This window comes from Drosophila miranda, chromosome 2, assembly GCF_003369915.1.
Source record: "Drosophila miranda strain MSH22 chromosome 2, D.miranda_PacBio2.1, whole genome shotgun sequence".
NCBI lineage: Eukaryota > Metazoa > Arthropoda > Insecta > Diptera > Drosophilidae > Drosophila > Drosophila miranda.
In genome coordinates, this window is record NC_046675.1 from 19,147,770 (window position 1) to 19,175,386 (window position 27,617).

A 27,617-nucleotide genomic window follows, 5' to 3' on the forward strand; every position below is an offset into this window, starting at 1 on the left:
GTCGAAGTCGGGGCATGCCAGGACTGGTGCTTGCGTGAGTCTTTCCTTGAGAGTCTCGAATGCCTAATGTTGTTCGCCTATCCACTCCCACTTTTGATCCTTTTTGAGCAGGTTGGTCATGGGCTGGACCACCGTGGCGAAGTTGGGGACGAAACGTTGGTACCAGGATGCCATCCCGATGCAGCGTCGCAGTTCTTACAGTGTGGTGGGCGGTGCTAGTTTCTGGACTGCGCTGACCTTGTCTGGGTCCGTGTGGATGCCTTGTTCGCTGATGACATGGCCGAGGTAGACTAAACTCTTCCTGAAGAAACTACACTTGTTTCGGTTTAGTCGCAGGTTCGCCTCTCGCAGCCTCCTGAAAACCTCGCGAAGGTGGTCGATGTGTTCTTCTAGCGTGGCTCCGATGACGATGATGTCGTCGAGATACGCGAATGCGTACTACTCCATGGTGGGTCCGATGACGCGGTCCAAGGCTCGCTGGAACGTCGCTGGGGCTGAGTGCAGGCCGAAAGGCATGACCTTCCACTGGAAGAGTCCTCTGCCAGGGATGGTAAATGCTGTTGCCTCTCTGCTGCCCTTGGCAACCGGGATCTGCCAGTATCCGTTTTTGAGGTCCAGCGTGGAGATGTAGCGAGCGTGGCGTAGTCTCTCGAGAATGTGGTTAATCCGTGGCAGCGGATACGCGTCAGGCACCGAGCGGGCATTTAGCTGGCGATAATCCACGCACATTCGCATTTCTCCGGTCTTCTTTGCTACCAAAACGAATGGTGCTCTGTGGGGACTTCGGGATTGTTCAATCCTTCCGTCCCGGAGCAGCTCGACCACCTGTGCGTTGATGATCTTCTGCATGGCCGGGTTTTTCGGGAAATAGCGCTGCTTCACGGGCCTGTTGTCTGGCATTGTTATCGTGTGTTCGGCGATTGGGGAGACTCCAGCTAGTGTGTCGAATTTCGCCAATTCTTCTTCCAGAAACTTGCCTGCCCACGGCGTGGGGGGTGGTTCGGGGTCTGGGTCGTGCTGCCACGGCGATAGGTCCTCCAGTTCCAGGGCGGTAATAGCGGCCAAGATCGCGTTCTCGTAGCCATCCGAGTCGGCTGGGCGAAACGGGTTGCGTTCCCGAGCTATCTCGGCGTCGGTTAATGGCTCCAGTTGGTAGTCCGTCGTCGGGGTTTCTGTGATCTCGTCCTGTGGTATCCGGATTGTGTTATATATTCAAAATTTATTGGAAATTAAAAAATTTTTGTTTTGTAAATTTGTATTTAAAGTGTAATAAAAGTTTTCCCAAATTCAACAGCACGAAATTAAATTTTTGCAAGTGGATTTTGAAGAACGCGCCACTACGCACCCCCTCAAATTAAAAATCTTTATATTTGAAGATACGAGAAAACACAAGACTTAGCAGTACAAAACAATTATTTCTTCTACTAGATTATAGAATTTGGTAGACTCCTGTCGCTGTCTCTCTTGTCCAGAGTGACGCCAGGTGACGGAGGGGTAATACCTACATATGTAGTACGGTACAGAAGAAAAAATAGTTAAATGAACTAAATGAAAATAGTAATTTAAATAATATATAATTTATTGAAAGCTTAAATAAAATGTTGTTGGCTACTTAAGAAGTTCTGCGTTATTTTCGACTTTTCGCTTTGCAAATGAAGCAATATTTTTAAAATACATACATATACATATGTATATGTATGTATACAACTTTTATATATTCTTGTATTTTGTTATATATTTTTCTTTTCATATTGTTAAAATTGGTTTTTGTTGAAATGTATATACTTCTATATGTACATATTAACACAGCCGTGTAAAATGGTCATATTTAACTAAGCTTTTTACATCCCGTAAAGCTATTCGTAAAAGCTTTTAGGAATATACACATTTGTTGTCAGTGCTTGTTACCTTTGATCGACATAAAACAAAACAAATTTTCTAGATAAATTGTAAATAGTTAAAAATTTCGTAAATAATCTTGTTCCTATACATATGCACGCGAACTATTAGGGGAAGTGTAGTCAACATGTTTGTATATATGTAACATTCAGGAACCTAATGCGTGGTAAGTAATTGACCAGTATTGATTATTTCACACTCAATATGAAATTATACATATTTTTTCGAATGTCTTGCAGCGTCAACCTTGAAAAACATTGCAAAAGCTATACAAATAGGAGGAAATAAAATACGAAGAGATACATCTTTTAGCAGCAATCTAAACCATGACAGCTGATTCTAGCGCACGTAATGTATTTCGAAAGAATGGTGTTGCCAGCTTGGGGAGTACTCACGGTCGAAATCTTATTACGACGGCAAATCCATCCGGTGGAAGTAGCGCATCTTTACTGCAAAAACAGTTATCATTTAAAACACCAGTTGGTTCGAAACAAATCGGCAAGTCCGATGAAATTGAAATAGTTGATAGCTCCAACATCGAAAACTTTAATGCAGGATATAACAAGGTACATTAAACAATTTACTTAATTTAATTTAATTGAATTGGAGCGCGGATGTGTTTATATTCTTGCAACTCAGGAGCCAGTGAAAGTTTATTTTCTTTAGTTTAACAAAATATTCTCTTTCAGGAGAAGGCACTCACACTCACTTCCCAGAATTTCAAAATTATATCAATCAGTTTAGTTAAGCTTTAAAAGCCCTTACTTATCAAACAATAATTTTTATGAACGATGACTAGTGCTCACTATGATATTTCCGTTTATGATACATTTTACGAAACGAAGCATAGATGGACGTGAATGTATTTAATTAAATATACTATTATAAATGCTGAAAATGAGAACTGGTCCATATTATAAAGATTCTGAAATAGCTTTCAAATTTTTTTTAATTGAAATACATTTTATTTTATTTTAGAACAGCATTATTGGATGGATTTGTTGTGCTCCATGTATATGGTTTCGAACTTCTGCGGCTGTTCATAAAATGGCCATAACATCTGCAACCTTATTGGTGACTACTTTGCTTGTAGCGTCACCCATACTATTTTTGATTAGTACGGCACCGTCTCCCTTACCTCGAGACTGCTATATGGAAGGCGACCGTTGCTCATCACCCATCTCTGCACCACCCGAATGCATGGATGTAATTTGTGAATCAGTAGCTTCCAGTATTCAAGCCAGACTAAATTGGAACAAGGACCCATGCACAGAATTCAAGAAGTTTAGTTGTTGGCGGAATTCCCGAAACAAAAATATAACAAACCTAATTGAAATGGGAAACTCTCAAAAAAGTGTTGATACTCAAATGCTGTGTAAGAATATTTTCCAAAACAAAATACATTTTTGTTAATCTTTTTGCTACAGTCTTTTTCCAGAATAAAGCTATGGACGAAAGATTCAAAATATTACATCATTTATATGAAAGCTGTTTACAACAGACCACTAACTCAACTGAAATGCACCGCATATTTGATAGTTTGGGCGGATATCTACCAGTTGGCTCAACTGGACCTTCAAGTATTGCACCTTTGATAGCTAAAATTTATGAACTCGGCCCAAGCCCATTAGTTGATTTGTATTATGATCTAAGCTATGGAAGAAGACCTCACATTCTTCTTATAATAAGTGGTCCAAGCACATCGTCAACTATCTTAGAGGTGCGTACGTTTATGTTAAGCTTATTTAGAATTAACAAGTATGCACACAACAATAGGTTGTTTTATATTTATATATTATATAGAATGCCTAACAAGAGAGTATTATGATTTTGACCAGATATATGGAATCACATATGTATCTGATTTTAATAGCAGTTATTTATATAGTTTATATGTATATTAAATCTATGTAAAGTGTATATATTATTGAATAGCATCAATAGCCGAGTCGATATACCCTTGTTCGTCTGTCCACCCGTTAATTTAGTTATTTATTATTTAGTTAAAATAAGGTAATACAATATTCTTAGGTCCGGTTTCTCGACTTCGGGTCAAGGTGCTGTTAGTTTTCGTTTGGATAAAGTTGACAACCAGATATCCTTGCTTCCGGTTTCTCAAAGTCCGATTTATAACCGGAACGAAATATAATAACAAGGTGCTGTAAAGCGCACAAATGTGCTGTTGAGCCTACAAATGTTCTATACAGCGCAAATCACACGATTGCTTCGATTATTGCATCAGCTGTTTGCTATTTGCTTATTTTCGTTCTGGATCTGACATTTGGCACATCAATTCTTTGTTCAGAATTGCAATCGCTCGTGCGACTTATTTTTATCGATCGGGATGCTGACAGCACAGAAAATTCCTGCCGTAATAAAGTTGCTGCTGCTTGCATAAAAGCGAAAGGCCAACAAACATTTTGTCTGTGATTTTCTTAAATCAGCTGTAAATGATCTCCTCTTCTTAATTTTTATGTAAGGCCGAAAAATTTTATTTGGCAGTCGGCTGCCGCACAGTGGGAGATTCGGTCATTTCAGCTTGCTAAATTAATTACTTCTGAACGAATAAAAATATCTTTACGGAATAAACTGAACTTAAAGCATAAATCTTTCAAAATGTAGTCTGCACAATAACATCAAGATTTTCCCCGATATTTTGTTATATATATTCTTTGAATATTTTATTTTATACATGCGAAAGCTCTTTGGCCGCTTTTTCGTGTAAAGTTGCGTCAGTTTAATAGATTCAGAAGCGGAACAGCTCCAAAATGAAGAAAAATATCGGCGTAAAACCCGAATAAATTTTTGGAAAGTCAAGTCTAAGTTGAAAAAACAGTCCAAACTTAGATGGTTTGGAAAATACGTTTTTCTTTAGAAGTGTCTATGCAACGGACCACTTGAGTGTTGATACGTTACATACGTTACATAGTTTTTTTTTTTTCACCTGAAAGATGCAGTATGTGAATAACAGTTTAATATATTTTGGCACACTGAAATAATTTTTCACACTCACATAAACTAAAAATCCGATTCTTTTGAAAATTAGATTTTGAAAAGCTCTGGAAATTTTTCTATTACATGCATATATTAATTTCATCCAAAGCACTCACAAAATTCTTTGAATTATGACACATCTTTTCGGTTGAGGTCCCAATGTTCGTCGGCCCTTGGAAAACCGTTTTTTCCATATCGGACACTTGAACGTTCCGATTAATGTTTAGCCGAAGTAAAGAAACCGGTCCTTAGTTTAAAACTTACATTTTTGAGCTAATTGCGTGCTTGTTAGTTAGCCAGCAACTGGATTTAAATACAATTCTTATGGGATTAATTTAATAAAAAATAAACGGGACAACAGATATCCATTTATTTTTATGGGCGGAAACAAATTTTTCGGAATGTAAGGCCGTTAAGTCGTCCAGATTTGGATGCAGTTGCATCAAAACAGGCTTCTTTGATTTTATCAACTATTCTCCATTTCATTCCCATTCCGAATGAATTTTGGGTAGACGAGGGTTGCAATTCGATATTTGAATACTCTGCTTGTATAATTGCCTATTAGTCTCAAAAGTTGAATGTTAACTTTTTATTGTTAATCAATCGATCGTAAAAACGGGCTAAAACATTATAGTTTATTGTTTATTGATCTTTGAAAATAATTATACCCGATACTCAAAATGAGTATTGGGGTAGATTAGATTTATGGTGAAAGTGGATGTGTGTAACATCCAGAAGGAATCGTTTCTGACCCCATAAAGTATATATATTCTTGATCAGCATCAATAGCCGAGTCGATTGAGCCCTGTCTGTCTGTCCGTCTGTCCGTCCGTCCGTCCCTATCAGCGCCTAGTGCTCAAAGACTATAAGAGCTAGAGCAACGACGTTTTATATCCGGACTTCTGTGATATGTCACTGCTACAAGTATATTTCAAAACTTTACCCCGCCCACTTCCGCCCCCACAAAAGGCGAAAATCTGTGGCATCCACAAATTCAAAGATACGAAAAAAACTGAAAACGCAGAATCGTAGAAGATGACTACATCTTCTAGAGTGCAAAATCTGAACCAGATTGTATATTATTCTAGCCAGAATCAAGAAAACAATTTCATTCTTTCTCGCTCTGTCTCTCTAACACACAGGTTTCATGGTCGGTTTTGCCAATCGCAAAATATGAGTTCAAGGATCTCAGAACCTATAACAGCCAGAGCAACCAAATTTGGTATCCACACTCCTGTGATATCGGACCTTGACCATTTTGTATCACAATTTCGCCACACCCCCTTCCGCCCCCGCAAAGGACGAAAATCTAGGGCATCCACAAATCTCAGAGACTATTAACGCCAGAGTAACCAAATTTGGTACCGCACTTCTGTTAGATCTCACTATAAAACGTATATCTCAAAATTTCGCGCCACCCCCTTCCGCCCACACAAAGGACTCAAATCTGTTGCATCCACAATATTGCAGATTCGAGAAAACTAAAAACGCACCATCATAGAGAATGACAATATCTATCAGATTGTTGAATCTGGATCAGATCGAATCATTTTTATAGCCAATAGGAACAAATTAATTTTCAGCGCCGGACAACACTTTCAGACTCTTTGTCGCTCAATATAGCCATCGGTTATAAATGTAGAGTTGCGGTCGCAGAAGCAACTCACATCGTTCCCCGCTGTTCTAATTTCCCTTTGACTCCGGAAAGTCGAAAAAATGTTTCTTCTGCTTTCATATTTTATTATTTTTGTTTATTAATTAGGTATCGTTTAAAGTATAGTTTATAAACTCTTTTTGGATAAACAAAATTAAATTAGCCGACCACAATGAAACCGAACACGTTGCGACGGTTAACTTTATTTATTGTTTTTAAACTAATAAACTATATTTGTAGCACAAAATACGTTGGATCAGCCCAAAAGCACCCCCAAGCCGTATACGACAAGGACTCCCTAAGCTTTTATCCGATTTGGTTGACAATTTTCTACCATTTTTTGTATCATATGATCAAAGAATATCAGAAAAAGATACAATTTTTGAATTTGTGAAGGATCTTAACAAGGTAAGTTTTACAGAAAAGTTTTTTAGCTATCTAAACAAAATTGTACACCCAATTTATTCGAGGTGTTTAATTACTCATTAAATATAAGCGAAGAAGTTGTATACACCTGCAGTTAGACGCTTCCGATTTCAAAATTTTGTTAGATATGCTATTGAGCTACTGAGCTTTTTCAGCATTCGATCGAAATACAATAATAACGCACGAATTGGTAAATATAGAAACTTAATTAAATGTTTATTGTGTGTTTATGATATATAGAACAAGAGGGAAAGGTGTGCGGATTTGACAGCGATAGAGTAAGTTCACTACGAAACGTCACACGCTGGGTTATCTGTCTGAGAACCCCAGATGACGCGTCATCATGAGAGAGCGCAGAGAGAACATCTTTGCATGTGTTAGTACACACGCAATATGTTTCGACAAAAATATGTGTTTGTTGCTTTTTTCGTTTTCAGAGATCTGATGCTGATGCTAATTTCTGTTTTCTGTTGTACCTCCAGCATATTTGAATGTATACATAGGTGCACACGCATTCTCACGTACTTTGCATGTGTGTGTTCTAGCTTTGCTGGCCGCTATAACTGAAATTTAAGTTTGCTTCTTGTTTTGGGTCTTTTGATGAACTGACGTACCGCCACAAAATAAATGAAGAATGGGCAGGGGGTGGGGGTATGGTACACTAGGGCGCAGGATATAAAATAAAAGCTGTTATTTGTTGGATTTGTATTACAAAATATAAAATATTACAATAATATAATTACACATTTATTTCGTTATTTTCAAAAAGGTTGATTAAAAATTATAAAAATTATGTAAACGCCGACTTCTTTGTTTATTATAACTAAAATATTGACGTATCTAAATATACGATATATATACTAAAATAAATATGCAAAGCAATATATGCAATATATGCAATATATATATATATATATATATATATATAGTCGCCGCTCAAACTGGCTCCCGGTTGAAGATCGGTACCCAAGGAACACCACGAGGAGGCCATTATAAATTAAATAGGGTCAAAAATTAATCTGACCTTTGAGTCGACTTGATATGACTTAATTTCAAGACTTTTAAGTAATTAAGTCACATCCATGTTCTCAGTCTAGTAACCCAGCGTGTGACGTTTCGTAGTATGAACTGGCACATCTACATATATACGGTTATGGTTAGTGGTAAGATATAAGAAGAGAGCAATCAGTTGTCTTGGATTTATTCAAAGACGATGTCGATTTAAGACGCGAGGGTCGGTTCAAGTCGGTGTCGGTTTGAAGAACAAGAATCCAAGGGTTTTTGCAATACCAAGTGAGTGATAGGTGCAGAGTAAAAAGAAGGGCACATATATTTTCACCATTGAAATTGATTGAAAAGGCATTCTGAAAATCAGACTTAAGACCGCGATAAAGGCTTTCAAGCTTCAGAACTTTGTCGTTAAGCTCGTCTATTTTCGAATGCGAGTCATTCGCAACCACACAGTTATCACACTGCCACAACAAATTAGGCAGATTTGTTAAGAGTTGAACTACATCTGCATGCAAATCGATACACGTCAGATGAAACGCTCGGCGAACCAATAAGAATAGCGGACATCCTCAAAGAAACGAAGCTGAGCGGCAGTGACGTCCAAATTGCATTCCGAGCTGTAACCGAACGCAGTGAGAGCTGACTAATCACTGATCAGATTTGACTAATATTAGATATGTGGTGAAAATGGATTCCAGAAGGAAGCGTTTCCGATCCCATAAAGTAAATATATATTCTTGATCAGCATCAATAGCCGAGTCGATTGAGCCCTGTCTGTCTGTCCGTCTGTCGGTCCATCCGTCCCTATTAGCGCCTAGTGCTCAAAGACTATAAGAGCTAGAGCAACGATGTTTTGGATCCAGACTTCTGTGATATGTCACTGCTACAAGAATATTTCAAAAGTCTGTGGCATCCACAATTTTAAAGATACGAAAAAAACTAAAAACGCAGAATCGTAGAGAATGACCATATCTTTCAGACTGGAGAATCTGAATTGGATCGTATCATTATTATAGCCAGTATCAAGAAAACAATTTAATTTTGCCGGCTTTGCTGAGCGTAAAACATTAGCGCCTAGATCTCAGAGACTATAAAAGCTAGAGCAACCAAATTTTCGATCCACACTCCTGAGATATCGGACCTTGTCGAGTTTGTTTCAAAATTTCGCCACACCCCTTTCCTCCCCCGCAAAGGACGAAAATCTGGGGGTATCCACAAATCTCAGAGACTATTAAGGCTAGAGTAACCAAATTTGGTATCCGCACTTCTGTTAGATCTTACTATAAAACGTATATCTCAGAATTTCGCCCCACCCCATTCCGTCCCCACAAAGAACGAAAATCTGTTGCATCCACAATATTGCAGATTCGAAAAAACTAAAAGCGCACAATCATAGAGAATGACCATATCTATCAGATTGTTGAATCTGGATCAGATCGAATCATTTTTATAGCCAAAAGGAACAAATCAATTTGCAGTGGCTACGCAGCGACTGGCGACACGCTCAGACTGATTTTCTGTCTCTCTCGCACGCACTATTTGTCGTGTCGTTTAAAATAGCGGCGTCTGCCGGAGGAGAGCCACACTGACTAAGTATCGGGTATAAATGTAGAGTTGCGGTCTCCGCAGCAACTCACAACGTTCCCCCTCATTTTTAATTTGTAAATGTGGAGTCAGAGTTGCCGAAAAAGCTCGGCAGCTTCCAACAGTCCGTCTTTAGCCAACACAAACAAACTGGATGGTTTTCCCATAGGAAAAACATGGTGCTTCCAAATCAAAGCCACATACAGACAATGGCCTTGTGATTTATTGATCGTCATAGCGAATGCCAATGTAATTGGGAATTGATTGCGTTTGAATTCAATTGAAAAAAGTCCCTATTAATCATAGGGACTCGTGGCAGCAATACATTTTCGCCTTGAAACTTTCCATTCAAAATTATGGCTTCAATAACGTTTCTCATACGTTTTTAATGACTAATGACCAGCCGCGGTGGGTTTTAAGTTACGAAGCAGATTGATCGGAGATCCATCCTTCCGTTGTAAATGGTGTGGTGGCATGCCTGGCAAATCCAATCAATTTTAAAACTCAATTGGATAATTCACAGTTTCGTTGACACCAAGTCCCCAGGCAAAAATTGTTGTATCCTTAAAGTTAACCCATTAACGTCCAATTTTTTGCTGACAAAATCGCTCTTTCTGCCAGCCAATTATGATTTTCATATTGTGTGTGTACATCGGGAAATATGTAAACGATGAGAGTATTTTGCGATTATGATTCACGTAACCGCGCCGTGTTCACACGCTCACACGCTCATCTCCATTGTTGTCTTGGATTTGTTCACCTACAATGTTTGTTATTGAACTTCTCCGAATTTCATGAAATTTTATGTGCTTTCGATTATAAGTTGTTATTTTAGATGTTTTCGCTTCCGAGATGAAACGAATAATGATTTCATACACAATATTCAAATCCCAGGACCGAATTTTTGTTTCGGCCCACTAGGATTTCATATGTGTATGAAAAAATTTTATTCAATTTAATATTTTTCATAACATTTTCTTTGAATTCACATTTACATTAAATGCTATTGGCTCAGATTAGCGAGATTACAAAATGGTTGTAACAATTTTCTGGGTTTTACAGGTGCTGCAGCTCCAGATTTACATAAGTTTTTTTTAAATTCTAAATACAGCCATATATACAGCCAAACTTTGTCAAAACATAAGGGCGTGTAAAATAATTATGCATACCAAATCTTGACCCGATCAGTCGAGCCATTTCGGAGAATTTAAGCTACAAAATTTGTCACACTAAAAATTTATACATTAGATTTATTGAGATGTTTATTGAACACGTGTGTTTCGTACATCGGTTGTTTATAGTAAGAAACAAAATGCATTACACTTATTTGTGATCTTATTATTATTTTTTCCTCTAAATTGTATTCTAGCTTCAAGTCGAATATTCACGTCGGGGATTTTGGGATAGTTCTGTACTGTATAATATATCGATTCTACAGGACATGTACCCAGTTGTAAGTATAATAGATATGTATTTTTTTCATAGTTTTATTTTAATAGGTTAATAGGTTTGCACCTTAAAATTGCACCAAATCATAGTACGTTTTTAGTGTTGTCAATCAGTCTGGACTAACCATTCAAGGAACATGTTGAGCTACTGAGATTCTTCAGCAGCGTAGATTCAATCGCGAACTTTTTGAAATAAGTTGGATTATATTCAGGCAGGCTCCGTTTTTCACTTACTTTTGTGGATTACGCTTTCAGCCAAAACATTTCGTTCTCGTTTTAATGTGGTCCAGTTTTCACATATTTTTGTTATCGATATGTTTCATTTTTCATCGTTTCTGGCAAACAAAAACGGCTGACCTGGCTGCTTTGTAAAAATGCACCGTGATGCCTTTTCTTTTTTCAATTGCTTGTTGAAAAGCAAAACGATTGCAGAAATTACGTGATCTAAGAAGATCCAGACATCTTAGATGCAACAGTTGTGTATTTAACATGTCAGACGAACTGTGAGTAACAGCATGCAAATTGAAAATTAAATAGTCAAGATTTTAAAATGATTTTGTAGAAAGATGATTTATGCTTCCCCTTTCCTTTTTCAATTCAGATTCGTTTTCTTTTGGTGTAGGAAAATGGTTTCGTTTGAAAAGTAAGAAATCTTGCGGATTGTGAAAAAGGGATCCCCAATTTATGTGATTTTAAAAGTAAATCGAAAAACTTTTGTGAAAGTGAAAAACGGAGCCTGGCTGATTACATAGGTTTTGCTGCGCAAGGCGAGTGGGGTGATTTAGATGCGAGAATTATAACAGTCGGACCCGAATTGGCGCGTGTTTAAACGATAACCACGTCTGCAACGGTTCGGATTATGTGGCAGCCAGGTGACTGTGCCAACGAAAACGAACGAACGACGAGAAAAAGCGATACACCAATTAAGAGCGTAGGAGGGGAACCAAACGACAACAGTAACAAGTTGCTACAAGTACTGCTACTTGTTCTGCCATGGGCCGGCGCTTAGCCGAACAGAATATACATATTACACATTTTTTCAAATTAAATTACAGTATAAAAATATACAATATACATATGTACATACTATCAAAAAAGTGCATGAAGGTATTAGATACTATTTTAATATACTTTTTCGTAAAAACTACTTTCTATGACTTTTTAGCTTAATTGGACACTATTAATCCCAAAAAACTGGAGTGGTCCCATAATTGTCAGAAATGGTGATTATCTCAAAGCTTTGAAACATTTTCTTACAAAATATCCGACTAGAGTTGCACATAATTCATTGCTTTTGCTAAGTGCTCTAGAAATATTGCCAAGGGATTATCCAAATCCTGAAGTGTGTACTCGGTCCACAATGTGGGCGTTGCCTGAATTAGCCTCAGCTTTATACATTGCACAACATGCATCCAACGATTTAAAGGACATTACAAAACGGGTAATTATGATGCTACATATGTACGTACAGACAAACACTGAATTTAATTTGACATATTTTCAGGCGGAATTAATATTTAAATCATTGAAAGCTCATTTGAAAAGAGCTCCTTCATTAAAAGGAGCTGCTCTTGTAAAGCTATCCGCGTTGAAAATACAATCACAGACGTGGGAAGGATTTTCAAATGTAACCGACTTAGTAAAGTCCCTAGAAAGCTTGAATATAAATGCCGAATGTTGGTTTCAAAATATTTTAGAGATTTATAAAAAAAACAAATTAGTTCCCAACGAAATTAATATGCGTGAAGGCTCACATGAAGCGTAGGTTCAACGTGCTGTTAAAATTATATGCAACAAATTTTGATTTAGATTTCTTACAGATGGGCATATCCTATTGTATCAACTACATTTTACGATACACTTAGTCATTCAATCGGTATGTACATATATTTAAATATACATATATACATTTTGATACCTATAATATTTTCGTACATTTTTGCAGTGGTTCCACTTTCAGTCATACTCATACCGTATTTTAATGCAGCGTTGCCGCCCTACCTACATTATGCTTCTGTTGGCGTTTCCATAGCCAAAGAAATTTTGCGGTCTATAACAAAATCATTTGACGAAAAGGCAATGCGTTGCGTTCCACATTCTGTAAATATATTTTCGAACTATAGTCGAATGGACATTCTGATACATTCAGGAGGAATGCAGATATCATACCACTCAATGCTTTCATTGACTGGTCCTATTAAAGGAATGGCGCGACTACCTGGTCTAAGCTTAACACCAACACAAATATTCTTTCTAGTTTCCGGTCAGGAACTATGTGCTGAATCGAATTACTTGGGAATCGATATAAGCGCTCCAGAGTTCGATAATATGTAAGTTTAATATATGTCTATATAGTCTATATCCGCTGTATTAGCTAATTTTCTGTCTGTCTGTCTGTCGGTCCGTCCGTCCCTATTAGCGCCTAGTGCTCAAAGACTATAAGAGCTAGAGCAACGATGTTTTGGATCCAGACTTCTGTGATATGTCACTGCTACAAGAATATTTCAAAATTTCGCCCCTTCCCTCTTTTGCCCCCTTAGCATCCACAATTTTAAAGATACGAGACACTTTGGCTGTTATTTGTTTGACGTACCTTAGTAAAATGGATATATGTGCACTGCTTTGAATGACGTTTTTTTTCAACACGTATTTTCTTGACTTATTTTATATTTTTATTTGGTTAGCTGTTAATAAGTACAAAACAAAAAGGCATAAACAAATTCAATATAATTTTTTTAATAACAACAAAAAAATAGTTTTATATGTTTCACATAGAAAATGGCTATAACAGCAAAATATATTTTGTATGTACAAAAATTTCCTAAAAACAAGTTTTTGGGAAAATAATTAATGCAGTTGAACTTATGCTCCTGAATTTTATTCAACCTACTGGGCATTAAGCCTGCCAAGTTTTGTAGAGTTAATAACTCTATCCTGTTTCATTCTGCAACAATCGCTTGTTTTAATTCCTTTAAGGTTTCATACCGCCTTGTACAGGCATAGACTTTTCCTGCAAAGAAGCCCCACAGCTCCTCAATTGGATTTAAGTCCGGACATAAAACATATTGGAGACTTCCCTTTAGCACTAAAGGCAGCCCATATAATAAGCAATACATCACCATGGTTTGGCTTGTAGCAAGTTGCCCGAGGATGACGCGTGTCTATCCAATATTTATGATGCACATTTATTTATGATCTGAACCGTCTAAATTCAATTTTTTTCATCACTAAAAATAAAATTTTCTAATTCGTGTTCCCAGATCTTGTGTTTTTCAAAAATGACATGCGCGCATCATTATGACGTTTAGTTAAGCGGAGTTTTCCCACTTTCTTTTGATATGTGAGGTTAAAATTTACGTTCAAAATTTGGCTCACACGTTGCCTGGGGATTGTTAACCCGAGTTCGGCCATGATTTTGTTGCAGCTCATTAAGTCTTTAGTTGCAAACTGCCGTAACAGCCGTTTTGTCAATTTTATTATGGTTAATACTGGGCCAAGTCGATGATTTATGCGGTAACCGTCTGGATCTATGACAAATTTTGAAATAGTATTTCGATGTTGATACATTAGCGAAGCTATTCGACCAGTTTTTATGCCGGCTAATTTCAATCACTTGATCCTTCCCTGTTCTTCCTCAGAAAATTCTTTACCATGTGGCATTTTTAACTAAACAACGAAACAATGCTAACACTGCGCTTCTCAAAACATGAAAAAATATTATTGCACATATATCTGTTTTCTACGTAGAGCGCACTTTGATCTCTTATCTAAGCTAATGGTACCACAAATGGGATTCAAAGAAATCGAAATTTTGTAGTAACTGAGCACAACAAAAAGAAATATGGACTGCATTGAAAAAATAAAAATAGTTTTTGGCAAAAAAATAGAATATACTAGCAGCCATGCAACAATTTTTAGTTGACCCGGTGCACTTTTTTCCGCCTTAGAGGCAATAAATAAGCAGTTTTTTTTATTTGATCATGCTTATTTTAGTATTTTAACGATTCTTTTTTTTTTCTTTAGTCAAGCACCTTGTGATACACAACATTTTTTGTTTTTTTATCAAGAGCAAAAACAAACAACGCAAATGGTCTTCTTAATAGTCATGGAAAATGCAAGACGTATCGGAAATTGAAGTCTTTTAACTCAAACGGTATATCTGTTGGGATCATCGGAATCCTAGGAATGAGAACTTCCTCCCCTTCGAATTCTCCTTTGAGTATCGTCGCGTAAATTAAATTGTACATACATTTTCTTACCACCAAACGCATACCGTTGCATGGTTTTGGTTGGTTTATGTTTCGAAGCATGAACGAAAAACGGACAAAAACGCCTATCAAAGGTCTTAAATCCCATTTATGTATAATTATATTTTGACCGTTTTTCGTGGGAGGTTGTGGCAGTTAAATCTGTATAAAAGGCTCCGAAGCGCAGAATCCGCTTTTAGACTTAGGTAACAAATTATTAAAAAACATATATACAAAAATTCTCGGTAAAATGTAGGGATATTTTTTTTTTAAGTCCAGTCAAAGCTGACAAAAAGCCAAAATTTTAGATGGTTTGCAAAACAAGTTTTTCTATAGAACTGCCTATGCAACTGACCATATTTTTAAAAAGTTTTCCTACCTGAAAGATGCAGTATGTGAATAAAAGTTAAATAAATTTTTGCACTTTCAACTTTCAGTGATCATATCTTCTAAACTAAACTCTAAAACTATATTCCGATTATTTTGAAAATTTGATTTTTTAAAGCTCTATTTAAATATTCGACTTTTTTGCCTATTTTCGGCTGATTCCCCACTGTGCGGCGGTAGCCGAACGCTAGAGCCGAATACCCTGGGATTTAGTTTTTTATGTTCGGAAAAACAATTATATAATGTATGTATGCATTATAACCAAAGGATCAAATCACTTTGCAGTGGTTGTGCAGCGCCCTCCGCCTTCTGACTGATATTCTATCTCTCTCTCTCACAAGCCCCTTGGCGGGCAATGTTAGTTTCCTCTGGCGGAGGTGTTCTTTATAAGCCTTTCAAAGTCATAAGACACGTAAAACATGCCCAGATAGATAAAAGCATACTTACATCTTATATTTGCGACCTACGTATAAATCGGTCGAGGCGTTAGGGAAGAGTTCAAACACAAACCTTACTTATTAGAAGACAAAAATTCAATCAGAATAGCAATTTAGCAATATGAAAAGCCATTATAAAAGTAAAGAAAAAAAATATCTAAAAAAAATCCAGTACCTTATACAGAAGAGGATATAGCCGGATAAGAACAGACATTTTTAAAAGTTGATTATCCTATTCTTGCATGTAAGCGACGTCTCTCAAAGCTTTCTATGATTTATAATCTATGATTTATTAATAATAAAGGGGTTACCGTGTTACAAAATAAGTCATATACCAAAATTTCTATGAGTTTGTAGCTAAAATTAAACATTGTTTCTTTTTTCTAGATTGGGTTGGCTCGTAGCCCAAGGTGGAAGCGCAACGGAAGTTTTCAAGTGTCCATCTGGATCTATGATTAATATACAAAAAACATGCAATGTGCTTTAAATATTATATGGTTACCATATAGACTATCGGATTAGAGTTAAAAAACATTAATTTTAGAGAATCAACTATTAATAGTGATTACGTTTAGATTATTAATTTGGCGAAACACTTTTTTAATCTGTTGTCATGTTTAAGAAATCAAATCGTGTTTTCCCATGATTATACCCGATACTCAAAGAGAATAGGGAATACTCAAAAAGAATATAATTTTTGTCTAAATGTATGTAACGGCCAGAAGGAAGCATTTCCGACACCATGGTGGATATATTTTATTGATCAGCATCAATAGCCGGGATCACATATGTACATACATATGTAGGTATTTCTGTCCGCTTCTCCGTCCCGTTTGACGTCTTGTTCTATAGACTATACGAGCAAGAGAACAAAATGTTGTGTACAGACTCACAGTGAATTAAGTTTGTTTCGAAATTTTGCCAAACACCTTACCGCTCCTTAAAAAGGATAAGAGGATATGAGGATAAGAGAACACGGAAAACTCAGAATCATGAAATGATTCTCTTATACTTTCTCGTATAGGTAGTTTGATGGTGGAACAAGAGAGGGAGAAACAGAGAGGGGGAGAAATGTAATGGAAGCTTAGGTGCAAAGAGGTTAAACAAATTAAAGAACTACTACTATCACTATTCTGCACGCTCTCCAAACAATTGCTCGCAAAATTTAGATTACATATAAACTAACGGAGTACCGGGTATTATAGTGTCGCAATTAACGTCAAGGCTTTTTTTTCTTTGTTACATGTATTTTTTTTACATAAAAAGATAAACAAATAAGTTAATAAATTAAACAAATTACTTGTATTATAAAATCTTCTAGTCTAGTTCCTGAAGACGGCCGTCCGTAAGTAGGTTGTTGTCGGTAAGTTTCAGCTTTCTCTGGTTTTTCAGCTTTTTGATACAAATATTTAAATTGAGTGCTTGCATTCGTTGAATTATAATTTTTTGTCAACACCTCGGTTTTCTCTAAGGCTAGCATTAGTATAATCCATATGCGTGTTGAGATTATAAGAGCGCAGTGCAGTAGTGGGTCTTCCTGCTCTTATATATGTATAAAATATACATATTACAAATAATAAAGGTATCTAACCTCAACATCGGGGTGTAGTTATAAGATTCTGTGGTACGTTGTGCTATTCGTAATGAAACTATGTGATAATAATAGTGTCCTATCTAAAAATTAAAAAATCCCAGGTCTATCAAAAGTACCAGAAAACCAGCTGTCTATCTGTCATTGCTGAATATTCTTATTATACCCGATACTCAAAATGAGTATAGGGGTACATTAGATTTGTGGTGAAAGTGGATGTTTGTAACGTCCAGAAGAAAGCGTTTCCGACCCCAAAAAGTGTATATATTCTGAATCAGGATCAATCGACGAGTCGAGTCGATACAAGAAAACCATAAAGGCAGAATCGTGGAAAATGACTATATCTTCTAGTCTTCAGAATCTGAACTAGGTCGTATCACTATTAAAGCCAGAACGAAGAGCTCAATTTCATTCTCTCTCGCTAAAACACACGTTTCATGGCCGGCTTTTCCTATCGCTAAAAGTGGGCGCCTAAAGACTAAAAGAGCCAAAACAACCAAATTTGGCATCCACACTCCTGAGATATCGTACCGGCACAAGTGTATTTCAAAATTTCGCCCCACCCCCTTCCGCCCCCGCAAAGGCATCCCCAGATCTCAGAGATTATTAAGGCTTCAGCCACCAAATTTGTTATCCACACTCCTGTTAGATCTATTACCATTTTGCCATTTCAAAATTTCGCCACACCTCTTTCCGCCCCCACAAAGAACGAAATTCTGTGGCATCCACATACTGAGCCATACTGACTACGTATAGAGTAAATTTAAATAGAGAGTTGCAGCAGCAACTCACAACGTTTCCTCTCGTTTTCGCTCTTAATTTCTGACCGTCAATAATCAATATTATAACCAGTATCTTTCCCAAATTCAAAGTTGAAGAGAAAGTAGCTTAAGAAGGTTTTTGATCGACTGATATTTATTTTTTAAGCGTTTTTTTTAAACTTCGCTAAAGCCCTATGACAACCTTTGACCTTCTTTTTTAATCTTTCTTTGGAGCGTTCTTGTCTCCCAGTGATTTTGATCGAAATATATATTATTTCTCTTCACAATAAAGGGTCAAGTTCAAATATGGAAATATATCTCGGTATTGCTGCTTGAGCACATAATTATTAGTCAATTGCAACACGTATGCTGTAGTTTTTCATTCCCGTCTCAACATGGTTTTTTTATACATCGAGCAAACCTGCTTGAAAAAACTTCTTGCAAACGGACTTGTTAGTCACAGACATATACTTAATTAATATTACAGAATATACAGTGCAATCTCATACACAAATACTCATAAATATAATTGTCCATGTCACTTCATGTGAATGAATATGACGACACGAAAATTATATAGCAACTAAGAATAGACAATAGCACTTGTAAACTCGAACCCACCAAAAGGGATCAATCAATAAACTATTTACTTAATTGCTGTCAAGTACCTAAGTAAATGCACTGAAATATAACACCCGCACAGAGTAAGTGCACCGTATCTAAAAATACACTCACAAGGAACCTGTGCGTTCAATAAGAGTACCACTGCTAGCTATATAAGGACATGCATTTTTTCAATAAAACTCAGTATCAGAAACAGTACCACAACTGCCTGTCACTCATTTTCCCATCGCAATCATCAGAGGCTGTCGCCGTGTCTTGAGATCCTCATTTTGCGCACCGAAGGATACCCACTCCGCAGTCCAACTGGTTCAAGTGCTAGTTGCGACGACCAAACTGTAGACAGTTTATACCGCATACAACTCAGCTTCCTAAAAACATATACACATTAAGATTTGGTGACCCCCGAACATGGTCATCCTTTCAAACTGTCAGACAAGATACAGTGAAAGGACTCGATCTGGACATCAGATTGAAGAAGTCAACAGGACTCAATAAAATTTGGCACCAGGCCAAACACTTACGGTAGTATCTCCTACCAATAAGTATCACTGTGGCAAATCTGACATATTAATGTTATCAGCCAACAGAAAAACAGCTACAGAATTCGATTACCATCGAGGCAATCAATTTTTGTTGTTCGTGCGTTCCATAGATTGGTAACAGCACAAATCCATCCATCCAATACATCACCTGTACTCTTAGTTTCAGACCGACAACGGTTGCTATTCGGAGCGTAAAGCAAAAAAAACACTCCCAACGGGGCAAAAAGTAATAACTAAAAACAGATAGAATGGATGCACAAAAGGAGGAAGAAGCTGCCGCTACAATGGCAATGGATGTGCAGCAAGATATTGTCGGGGAGATATCGAGGCACATTCGGAACTTTAAAAGAGATCCCCAAGAAAGGAAGCAAAAGGCCTCTTACTTTCAAGCCAAAATATCGGCAATCGAAAATGCGTGGAATCGTTTCAACAAAAACGACTCCAAACTTCGCGAAACAGACAATACGGATGAATATGTCAATTTTCGTGAAGATTTACGTACAACATGTAAAAAATACGTTACGATTTTTACGGAATGCATTGACAAGCTATTGCAGACAACTAGCGTTCGTGGGGAACGTCTAATCGTCCCTAAAGAAGATCATGAGGAACCTCCTGTAGGTCCTAAAGAAAGCGATCTGATCCAGAAGTCCCCGAAGGTTTACAGCAAATTGCTTTCACTATGTCGCCGACAAAAGACCATAGTAGAGTCCTTAGAACGCAATCTGAAACAACTTGCAGAGGCGGAAGGACGCATATCAAGTGATTTGATAAAATCACTATGGACTCAAGGAATACGAGGACCCAGTGGAAGGAGGATATGACATGGAAGCCTACCTAACACTGGAAAGTATGGTACAAAGACCATTGGCATAATCAGCCACACCAAACACGGACAACGTGCATCTTCCACGCATCAGCATTCCATAGTTTAATGGGGATCTATTAAAATGGACCCAGTTCTTTGACCTGTTCTCATGTATGGCTCAGGAAACTAACATGCCTACGGTGAAAAAGATGTGGTATCTTAAAACCACCGTTACCGGCGAGGCAAAAAGATTGATCCGACATATCGATCTAAAAGAAGAAAATTATGAACCCGCTTGGGAAATACTGGTTGATGCATACAACAAACCCAGAGATGTTTCAAATACGGTACTGAATCACTTCCTCAATCATCAAACAATTAATGACGATCCCAAGTCATTAAAAGAGTTGTACATAACAACCATAGAATCCCTTGCATCACTAAAAGGATTGGGCATCAATATATCTACATGGGATCCAATATTGATTGCCATTATCAGAAACAAACTGGATGTTACAAATAAGGCCTTGTATGAGCAATCATTGGGAAGCTCAAAGGACATTCAGGCGCTGGATACGATGCTTCAGTTCTTGGAGCAAAGAATTCGAGCTCTAGGAACTAGTAAGAAGCCACCAGTATCAAGGAGAGAGCCAAAAGGCACGACTTGTGCATCACATTCTGCAAGAAGGCAACGTTATAAGACTGTGGATAGATGAGCTCATCCGAGTGGGTGGTAGACTTGAAGAAGCTCTACTTCCATACAACTCATCCCAGTTTTGCTACCATACAATGACCCAATCGTCAAAATGATCTTGCGTGAACTCCTTGAGGAGAATATGCATTGTGCTGCTCAAGCATTAAGGGCGATTGCAAGACAACACTATTGGACCATCAACGACAAGACAATGGCTAGAAGCATCATTCAAAGCTGTGTTAGATGCACCAAGGCTAGACCAAAGCTGGTGCACCAGATCATGGGCAATCTTCCAGCACAAAGAGTCACACAAGCACGCCCATTTCAAAATGCAGGCGTCGACTACTGTGGACCAGTTTCAATCTACCATAAGATTTGGGGCAAAAAAACTAGATAAGGCATACATCACCGTGTTCTGCTGCTTTTCCACAAAGGCAGTGCACCTGGAGCTGGTAAACGACCTGACCACAGATGCATTCTTGGCAGCCCTGCTTCGATTCTTAAGCAGACGTGGGAAGTGCCAAATTATTCATTGCAACAATGCAACGAACTTTGTGGGTGCAAACAACAAGCTCAAAGAATTAGAAGAATCTATATTCAGCTCAAAGGCAAGTGCTCTGAGCACTCACCCCAGGACACTTCTTGATTGGTGAACCATTGACAACGCCACCTGACGTCAATTTTGATCATCAAGGAAAAACCTTGGTAAAGCGCTGGGAATTGGTATCGCACCTAAAGCATTCATTCTGGAAACAATGGTCTACGGAATACCTCCAAGAATTGCAAGCTCGGCATAAGTGGATGACCGCTTCACCAAACGAACCTGAAGGATTATTAGTTTTGGTGAAGGAAGAAGTGAAGTGGCCAATGGGTCGGATCATTAAGACATATCCTGGACAGGACAGCCACGTAAGAGTAGTTAATGTTATGACAGCATCTGGCGTATACAAGAGCCCGATCAGTCGTCTATCGCCGCTATTTCCAGAAGATGTGGCAATCAAACGTTCCAACAACGTGATCGATGACAACACGGAAAATGATGAGCCACCCAAACAGCGAACAAGAATATTGTTACCTACATTAGCATCAACATTATTAGTGCTGTTGCTCATGCTTCCATTAGCATTGTCACAGTCAATAAATGTGACACAATTCGCCAAGAAGCCTGGAGTATTCTATGAGAAGCGTGGAACATCACGAATAGCAACTTCTGAGTGGACCATGATCGTATATTATGACTTGGACCCATATTGGAAGCATATGCAACTAATGTCTGCTGGAATGTCAGAGCTACGACACATGTGCCCTGAACTAAACAATGTTCCGACATGCAACTTTATTTCTGATCTCGTAAATTTATTTAAAAAAACCATTGCATTTGAAATACTAAGATATTGCAAATTTGCACACATGTGTTAATAAATAGAGAGAGAGAGAGAGCGAAAAAAAAGGTGGCAGAAATTTATGCTACAAAGAGAGTCGCACTGCCTCACATTGTACATACCTTGCGTACTCACACTCAACTTGTTCACTTACTTGTGTGCACCCTAATATGTTGTCAAAAGTAAAATTAAATGTACAACAAACTTCATTCAGGCTTTTGTTTTTAATCCGTTTGTCAAAATCAAGATAAGTCCATTTCTACTTTGGTTGAGCTTTCCAATATATATACCCTTAAAGAGGGTTTTGTGAAACTGAGCAGACGTTTGTATTTCTTCTTTCTAGCAGATCTAGTTATTTTTGTATGTAATTAATTACATTTAAAATTATCTGAACGAAATTACACATACATAAATGTGTAAATTACAAAACTTGCAAAGTCTTCATTAACATCAGGCATTTGTACTCAGAAAAGTTATTGTTTCTAAATTGTACTTACTTTCACATTTGTACTGTGGGATTTTAATAAATATGGATTTATTCGTATAAGGGTATATAAAATTCGGCGCGCAAAAAGAAGTTCGATGATATAATTAGAAATAGTTTCTAAGCTTTTTACAAAGTGTTGAAAAAATGTATAAATGTTCAGCACACATAAAAGAAAGTCAGTTTGTTCCGTGCAACAAAAAAGAAACATACATATTTAACATTATTTTAAAAATGTTAGGCATAAGAGTGTTAATTTCTGGTTATATTATTATTGTTGGAGCGCTACAAGGAGATGCACTGAAAGATAATCAATTTCGTCCTGCTGACAGTTCTGTAGAAAAATATCCCGAGTTCTATTCACTTTTTCCACCGCAATCAATGGGGAGAATTGTAAACCGCAAAAATCATATATGTTCCGATCATAATAATGAGACATTGACCATCAATATTACAAATGAATTCGTACAAGCTATTCGCGATAAAACACATAAAGAAATAAATACAGACAACCGACAATATCAGTATAATCACGGAATATCGGAATTACCACAAAAGACCGCTGATAAATTTGGCAGCTATACTATTGCAAGCCATTCCACAAAGCTAAATGGTTTTGGCTCCATCGACCAACCATACTCATTCAACAACGTCAATTTGATGCTTCTACAAAATATGAAACCGGAATTTCATCTGCAACAGCCTTACACATTTTTCCCCAAAGATCACATCAATACGACCATAGCTCCTTCATCTCAATCGGTACCGTCTTTATATAATGAAAGTCATGTAATCAACACTCTTTTTAATTATGAAAATCAAGATAAAAATCCTTATTCGTCACAAAGCCATAATCAGCATATTCAGTATTTTGTTAAAGAAGCATTGAACGGAGCACCTTTTGGTCCTTCAGTACAAGAGAATACGAGTACTTACTCTTATAACAATTATATCGAAAAGAATAGTGCTAAACTTCGATCCCAAAACACGCCGAAGTTAGCACATAAAAGTCAGTACATGGACATACAGGAGGAATCTTTGGGCCAAAACAGCAGTAGTTTTTTAGATATCAGGTCATTTGTTAATAAAAGTAGTTTCATGGGTACTGCGACATCTGTTAATGAGTCCTTTAATAAGCATTCTTCATACGACGTACCACTTAATTGAAATATTGTTTGTTGTCTAAATAAATGTTTCTTTTTCTATTTTATATATGTATATATATTCCGGACTACTCATTTTCGGATAAATATGTGTAGTACTTAATATCTTCAAAAAAAATTTAGTTATGAGAGATAAGTAAATCATATAAAATACTCTATTTTATTTTGTTGTGTTGACTTTTATAGCTAATATAGCTAAAAATATAAAGAAAATCAGCAAAATATATGGAAATGCAGCAAGACTTTTATATCTGATACACCGTCCATTGATATGTAATCTTATGAGTTTTGTAACCTATGAAATATGTTTTTTGCGAAATTATCGATGATTGCATTTTCTCTCCCTTTTGGTATCGCTGTTCGTGAAAAGAACGTAATGATTTGTTGGTTAATCTGGTCAGATGAGCTTGTAAGGCGGCTCAGAGGGGTCAAGCTTAGACCACAGAACGGGTCGTAGGCTTCGAATAGCGAGTGGATTTCCTCGATAGGTATATACATAGGTCAGCAGCGAATGAGCTGACATTCAAGTAATTTGTCTCTGCGGGAAAGTACCGAAAACACCAATCCCTATAAAGACAGTACTAAACGTACACCATATTAAAATAAGAACGGAACTACAAATCTTCAAACAGTTCATGATATTCCATTTCCACAACTACTTCCATGGTCTTATAAGAATATACATTTTAAGGCAAGTAAACGCCATTATCGATATCCCACAACTCATATTAGGGAATAAATGACGAAATGTTCATACAAGGAGGCCTGTATAAGCAAAAAATGGACAGTGTCTGATGGAAGTAGTAACTATTCAGAGCACGAACAAAAGTTATGGCTCTCCTCCGGCAGACGCCGCAAATATTAAACGACGTGCAAGAGAGACAGAAAATCAGTCTAAGCGTGTCGCCGTCGCTGCGAAGCCACTGCAAATTTATTTGTTACTTTTGGCTATAAAAATGATCCGATCTGATCGAGATTTAGCAATCTGATAGATATGGTCAATATTCAATATTGTTCAATATTGTGGATGCAACAGATTTTCGTCCTTTGTAAGGGCGGAAGGAGGGACTCTGTAAACCATTCCCTTTTAGCACATAAGCTTGACCTTTTAGCGTTTCCGCCCAACCTCCTGAGATAGATTTCTAGCTATCTTTATTATACGTCTCATTAACAGTCTCTCGAGTACTTATGAATACGGATGATGTTAAACTGATATTAAAACCAGTACACTGGATGATCTTAGTGTTATATTAAACGCCAAGGTAAAGTTTCTGAATACATTTCAACCATGGTAAAGAGCGACATGGGCGTGCTTGGATTTATAAAGAGGTGGTTAAAGGAATTTGAAGACCCCTATATAACAAAGACTCTCTATACCTCGCTAGTTCGTCCGATCTTAGAATATGGCTCCTGTTTATGGTGCCCTCATTACAAAGTACACCAGGACCGCACAGAATCAGTACAGAAAAACTTTTTACTCTTTGCTCTGCGGGGCCTTAACTGGGATGCGGGTGTGAGACTTCCATCTTACTCTAATAGACTGCTATTAGTAAACCTCCCATCTTTAGCTAACCGTAGGAAATGCTTGGTGTGATTTTTGTGCACAACTTGATCACATAGACAGACCTGTTCTGTTGGGCCGCATAAACTTCACGATTGCTATTAGACTCACTAGAAATTTTATACCGTTGTTCCTTCCACTTTGTAGATCGGATTTTTACTTGCATAAACCGTTTAGGGTCTTATGATCGAAACATAATTCCCTCTACCATATTATTTCCACCACTAATTCTCTTCCTCCTATTAAGTTACTAATCCTCACACACCTTTCTAGTAATTAGTAATTGTAGTGGTATTTGTATTTTGAAGAAATAATTAGTTTCTTAGTAGTTTAGTGCTAATTTTCCTCAAATATTAGTCTGACAGATATTAGGCTACGCGCCGCGCGTCATGCCGCAGCGCCCCTCGGTCGGTTGGACGGGAGATGGGCTGCGTTTTGCCTGGGATCGTCTCGAACGCACAATGAAAAAATGTTTAAAGTCCAGGATTGGGAGAGCCAAATTGAATACGGAAGGAACTTCAAACATTATTAGTCGAAGAGGAATGCGTGGGATCCTATTACACTTGCGCACTTCTTGAAAGATTGCCGAGTATTAAGCTGGGAAAACTTTAAATCAGATGGGAGTACTAATATAACAAACATGCGGGAAACTAGAACATCTCTGATTCAACGCTACATGATGAGTTGGCGTGAGATATGTATATAGCGCAATTACCTTCTATTCATTTTAAGAGGTCCCAAGGATAGACAATTCCAAACGAAGGCGACGTAGTTCTTGTACAAGTTGATCATCAAAGCTAGGCACATAAAACGAGATGGACAAGCTAAAGCCTGCGACGTCGGATTGAAAAATCAACAAATCTTACGACGACCGATCCCACTACTGTATCCACTATAGATAAAATCAGTCTTTGGCCGCGCCGATGATGTACAAAACTAAGTTGATTCATTAAAAATGTTTGTATCCTTGTTAGCTCTAAAACTGAAGTTTATAATTTAAGAATAAATAGCATTTCTTTGTATATAGAAACATTTTTTATAGACTGTATTGTTTATGGGGTGCGTGTGTTGGCTTCCGTGTTCATGAATGATACCTTTCAACCCCCAAATACATATCTTCCAAAAATACAGAAATACGTTGTATTACATATATTTTAAAATGATTTGAGATTTTAATCAAATCGAACTGTAAAATATTTTGAGAATATATAAGAAAAGAAATAAGTCAAATAATTAAAATGAAACGGGAAATCTTTGTGATTGTTATATACGCATTATATACAGTTGTGTTAAAACATGCTTTTGCTAAGTGTGTTAAAGATTCTCATCCGTCAGATTACATAAATGCAATTTTATATAAAAAAGACGGATCATGCGAATCGGAACTAATTGTCAATATGCACATTAGTCCGAGTTTTGATAAGGAAAATTTGGAAAAGTTTTGGGTACTCGATGAGACGTATGAGATCACAAAACGGTCCAATGTAAAAATGCTATCTCCATATTTGATTGCAGTAAGTCGAAGCATGCCGATTAGTATGTATCCACTACAATATGTCAAAGTAAGTACGTGATTTTTTAATTCGAAACAAAATGATAATGTGGTTTTAGTCAATTAAGGAAAAGGACATCTTTAAGAAGCCTAACAAAGATGTCAATTATATCATGAATCATGATGATCATGACTCGCAACTACCCATAATCTTGAACAGATTTAGAAACGAAAAACTTTTACGATGTGAGTAATTTTATACAGTTTCAATATTTATCAATTGCAGAGAACAAATTTTTTTGGCGACACGCGCCCTAATACCCTGGATGGCGCGATTGTCAAAACCTTTCTGGGTGACTACTCCCGGAACCACGCGACTGTTCTCCCAAGGAAGGGGGAAAGTATCTAATGTGGGGGTACATAGGCAT

At 37.3% G+C, this 27,617-nt stretch overlaps 2 protein-coding genes across 11 annotated transcripts in view; both read left to right on the forward strand.

Annotated features, from left to right (window-relative positions):
• Positions 1-1,871: 1,871 nt before the first annotated feature.
• Positions 1,872-17,409, forward strand: LOC108155007 (neprilysin-2). Of its 3 annotated transcripts, XM_017285558.2 has the most exons (11): positions 1,876-2,065; positions 2,139-2,465; positions 2,878-3,274; positions 3,327-3,619; positions 6,788-6,955; positions 10,938-11,021; positions 12,182-12,457; positions 12,521-12,777; positions 12,837-12,892; positions 12,962-13,346; positions 16,475-17,409. In XM_017285558.2, exons 2-11 carry the CDS (start codon positions 2,226-2,228, stop codon positions 16,572-16,574), a joined length of 2,256 nt encoding a protein of 751 aa, XP_017141047.1. In that variant the 5' UTR covers positions 1,876-2,065; positions 2,139-2,225; the 3' UTR covers positions 16,575-17,409. The 3 variants fall into 3 exon arrangements, 2 of the variants coding, with proteins under 2 accessions (XP_017141047.1, XP_033245092.1); XM_033389201.1 differs by lacking the exon at positions 1,876-2,065 and having other exon boundaries at positions 2,412-2,465; positions 2,883-3,274; XR_004471910.1 differs by lacking the exons at positions 12,521-12,777; positions 12,837-12,892; positions 12,962-13,346; positions 16,475-17,409 and having other exon boundaries at positions 1,872-2,065; positions 10,938-11,519; positions 12,182-12,203.
• Positions 17,410-26,893: 9,484 nt separating this feature from the next.
• Positions 26,894-27,617, forward strand: part of LOC108155010 (structural maintenance of chromosomes protein 3 homolog) — a 33,743-nt gene continuing 33,019 nt past the window's right edge. For 3 of the 8 annotated variants that reach the window (XM_033389550.1, XM_033389552.1, XM_033389554.1), the window contains exons 1-2: positions 26,896-27,259; positions 27,309-27,435. In XM_033389550.1, coding sequence (XP_033245441.1) covers positions 26,936-27,259; positions 27,309-27,435 — 451 coding nt within the window. In that variant the 5' untranslated portion in view covers positions 26,896-26,935. Of the gene's footprint in view, positions 27,260-27,308; positions 27,436-27,617 lie in introns of all 8 variants that reach the window. The other 5 variants (XM_033389558.1, XM_033389559.1, XM_033389553.1 and 2 more) reach the window with 3 other exon arrangements.

What these genes read in the sequence shown, in the direction of transcription:
- LOC108155007 (XM_017285558.2), top strand. Translation starts at nt 2,226, where the DNA reads ATGACAGCTGATTCTAGCGCACGTAATGTATTTCGAAAGAATGGTGTT. An exon ending in TTAATGCAGGATATAACAAG is followed by an intron (nt 2,466 to 2,877) that starts GTACATTAAACA and finishes ATTTTATTTTAG; the next exon opens with AACAGCATTATTGGATGGAT. An exon ending in TACAGGACATGTACCCAGTT is followed by an intron (nt 11,022 to 12,181) that starts GTAAGTATAATA and finishes ATGACTTTTTAG; the next exon opens with CTTAATTGGACACTATTAAT.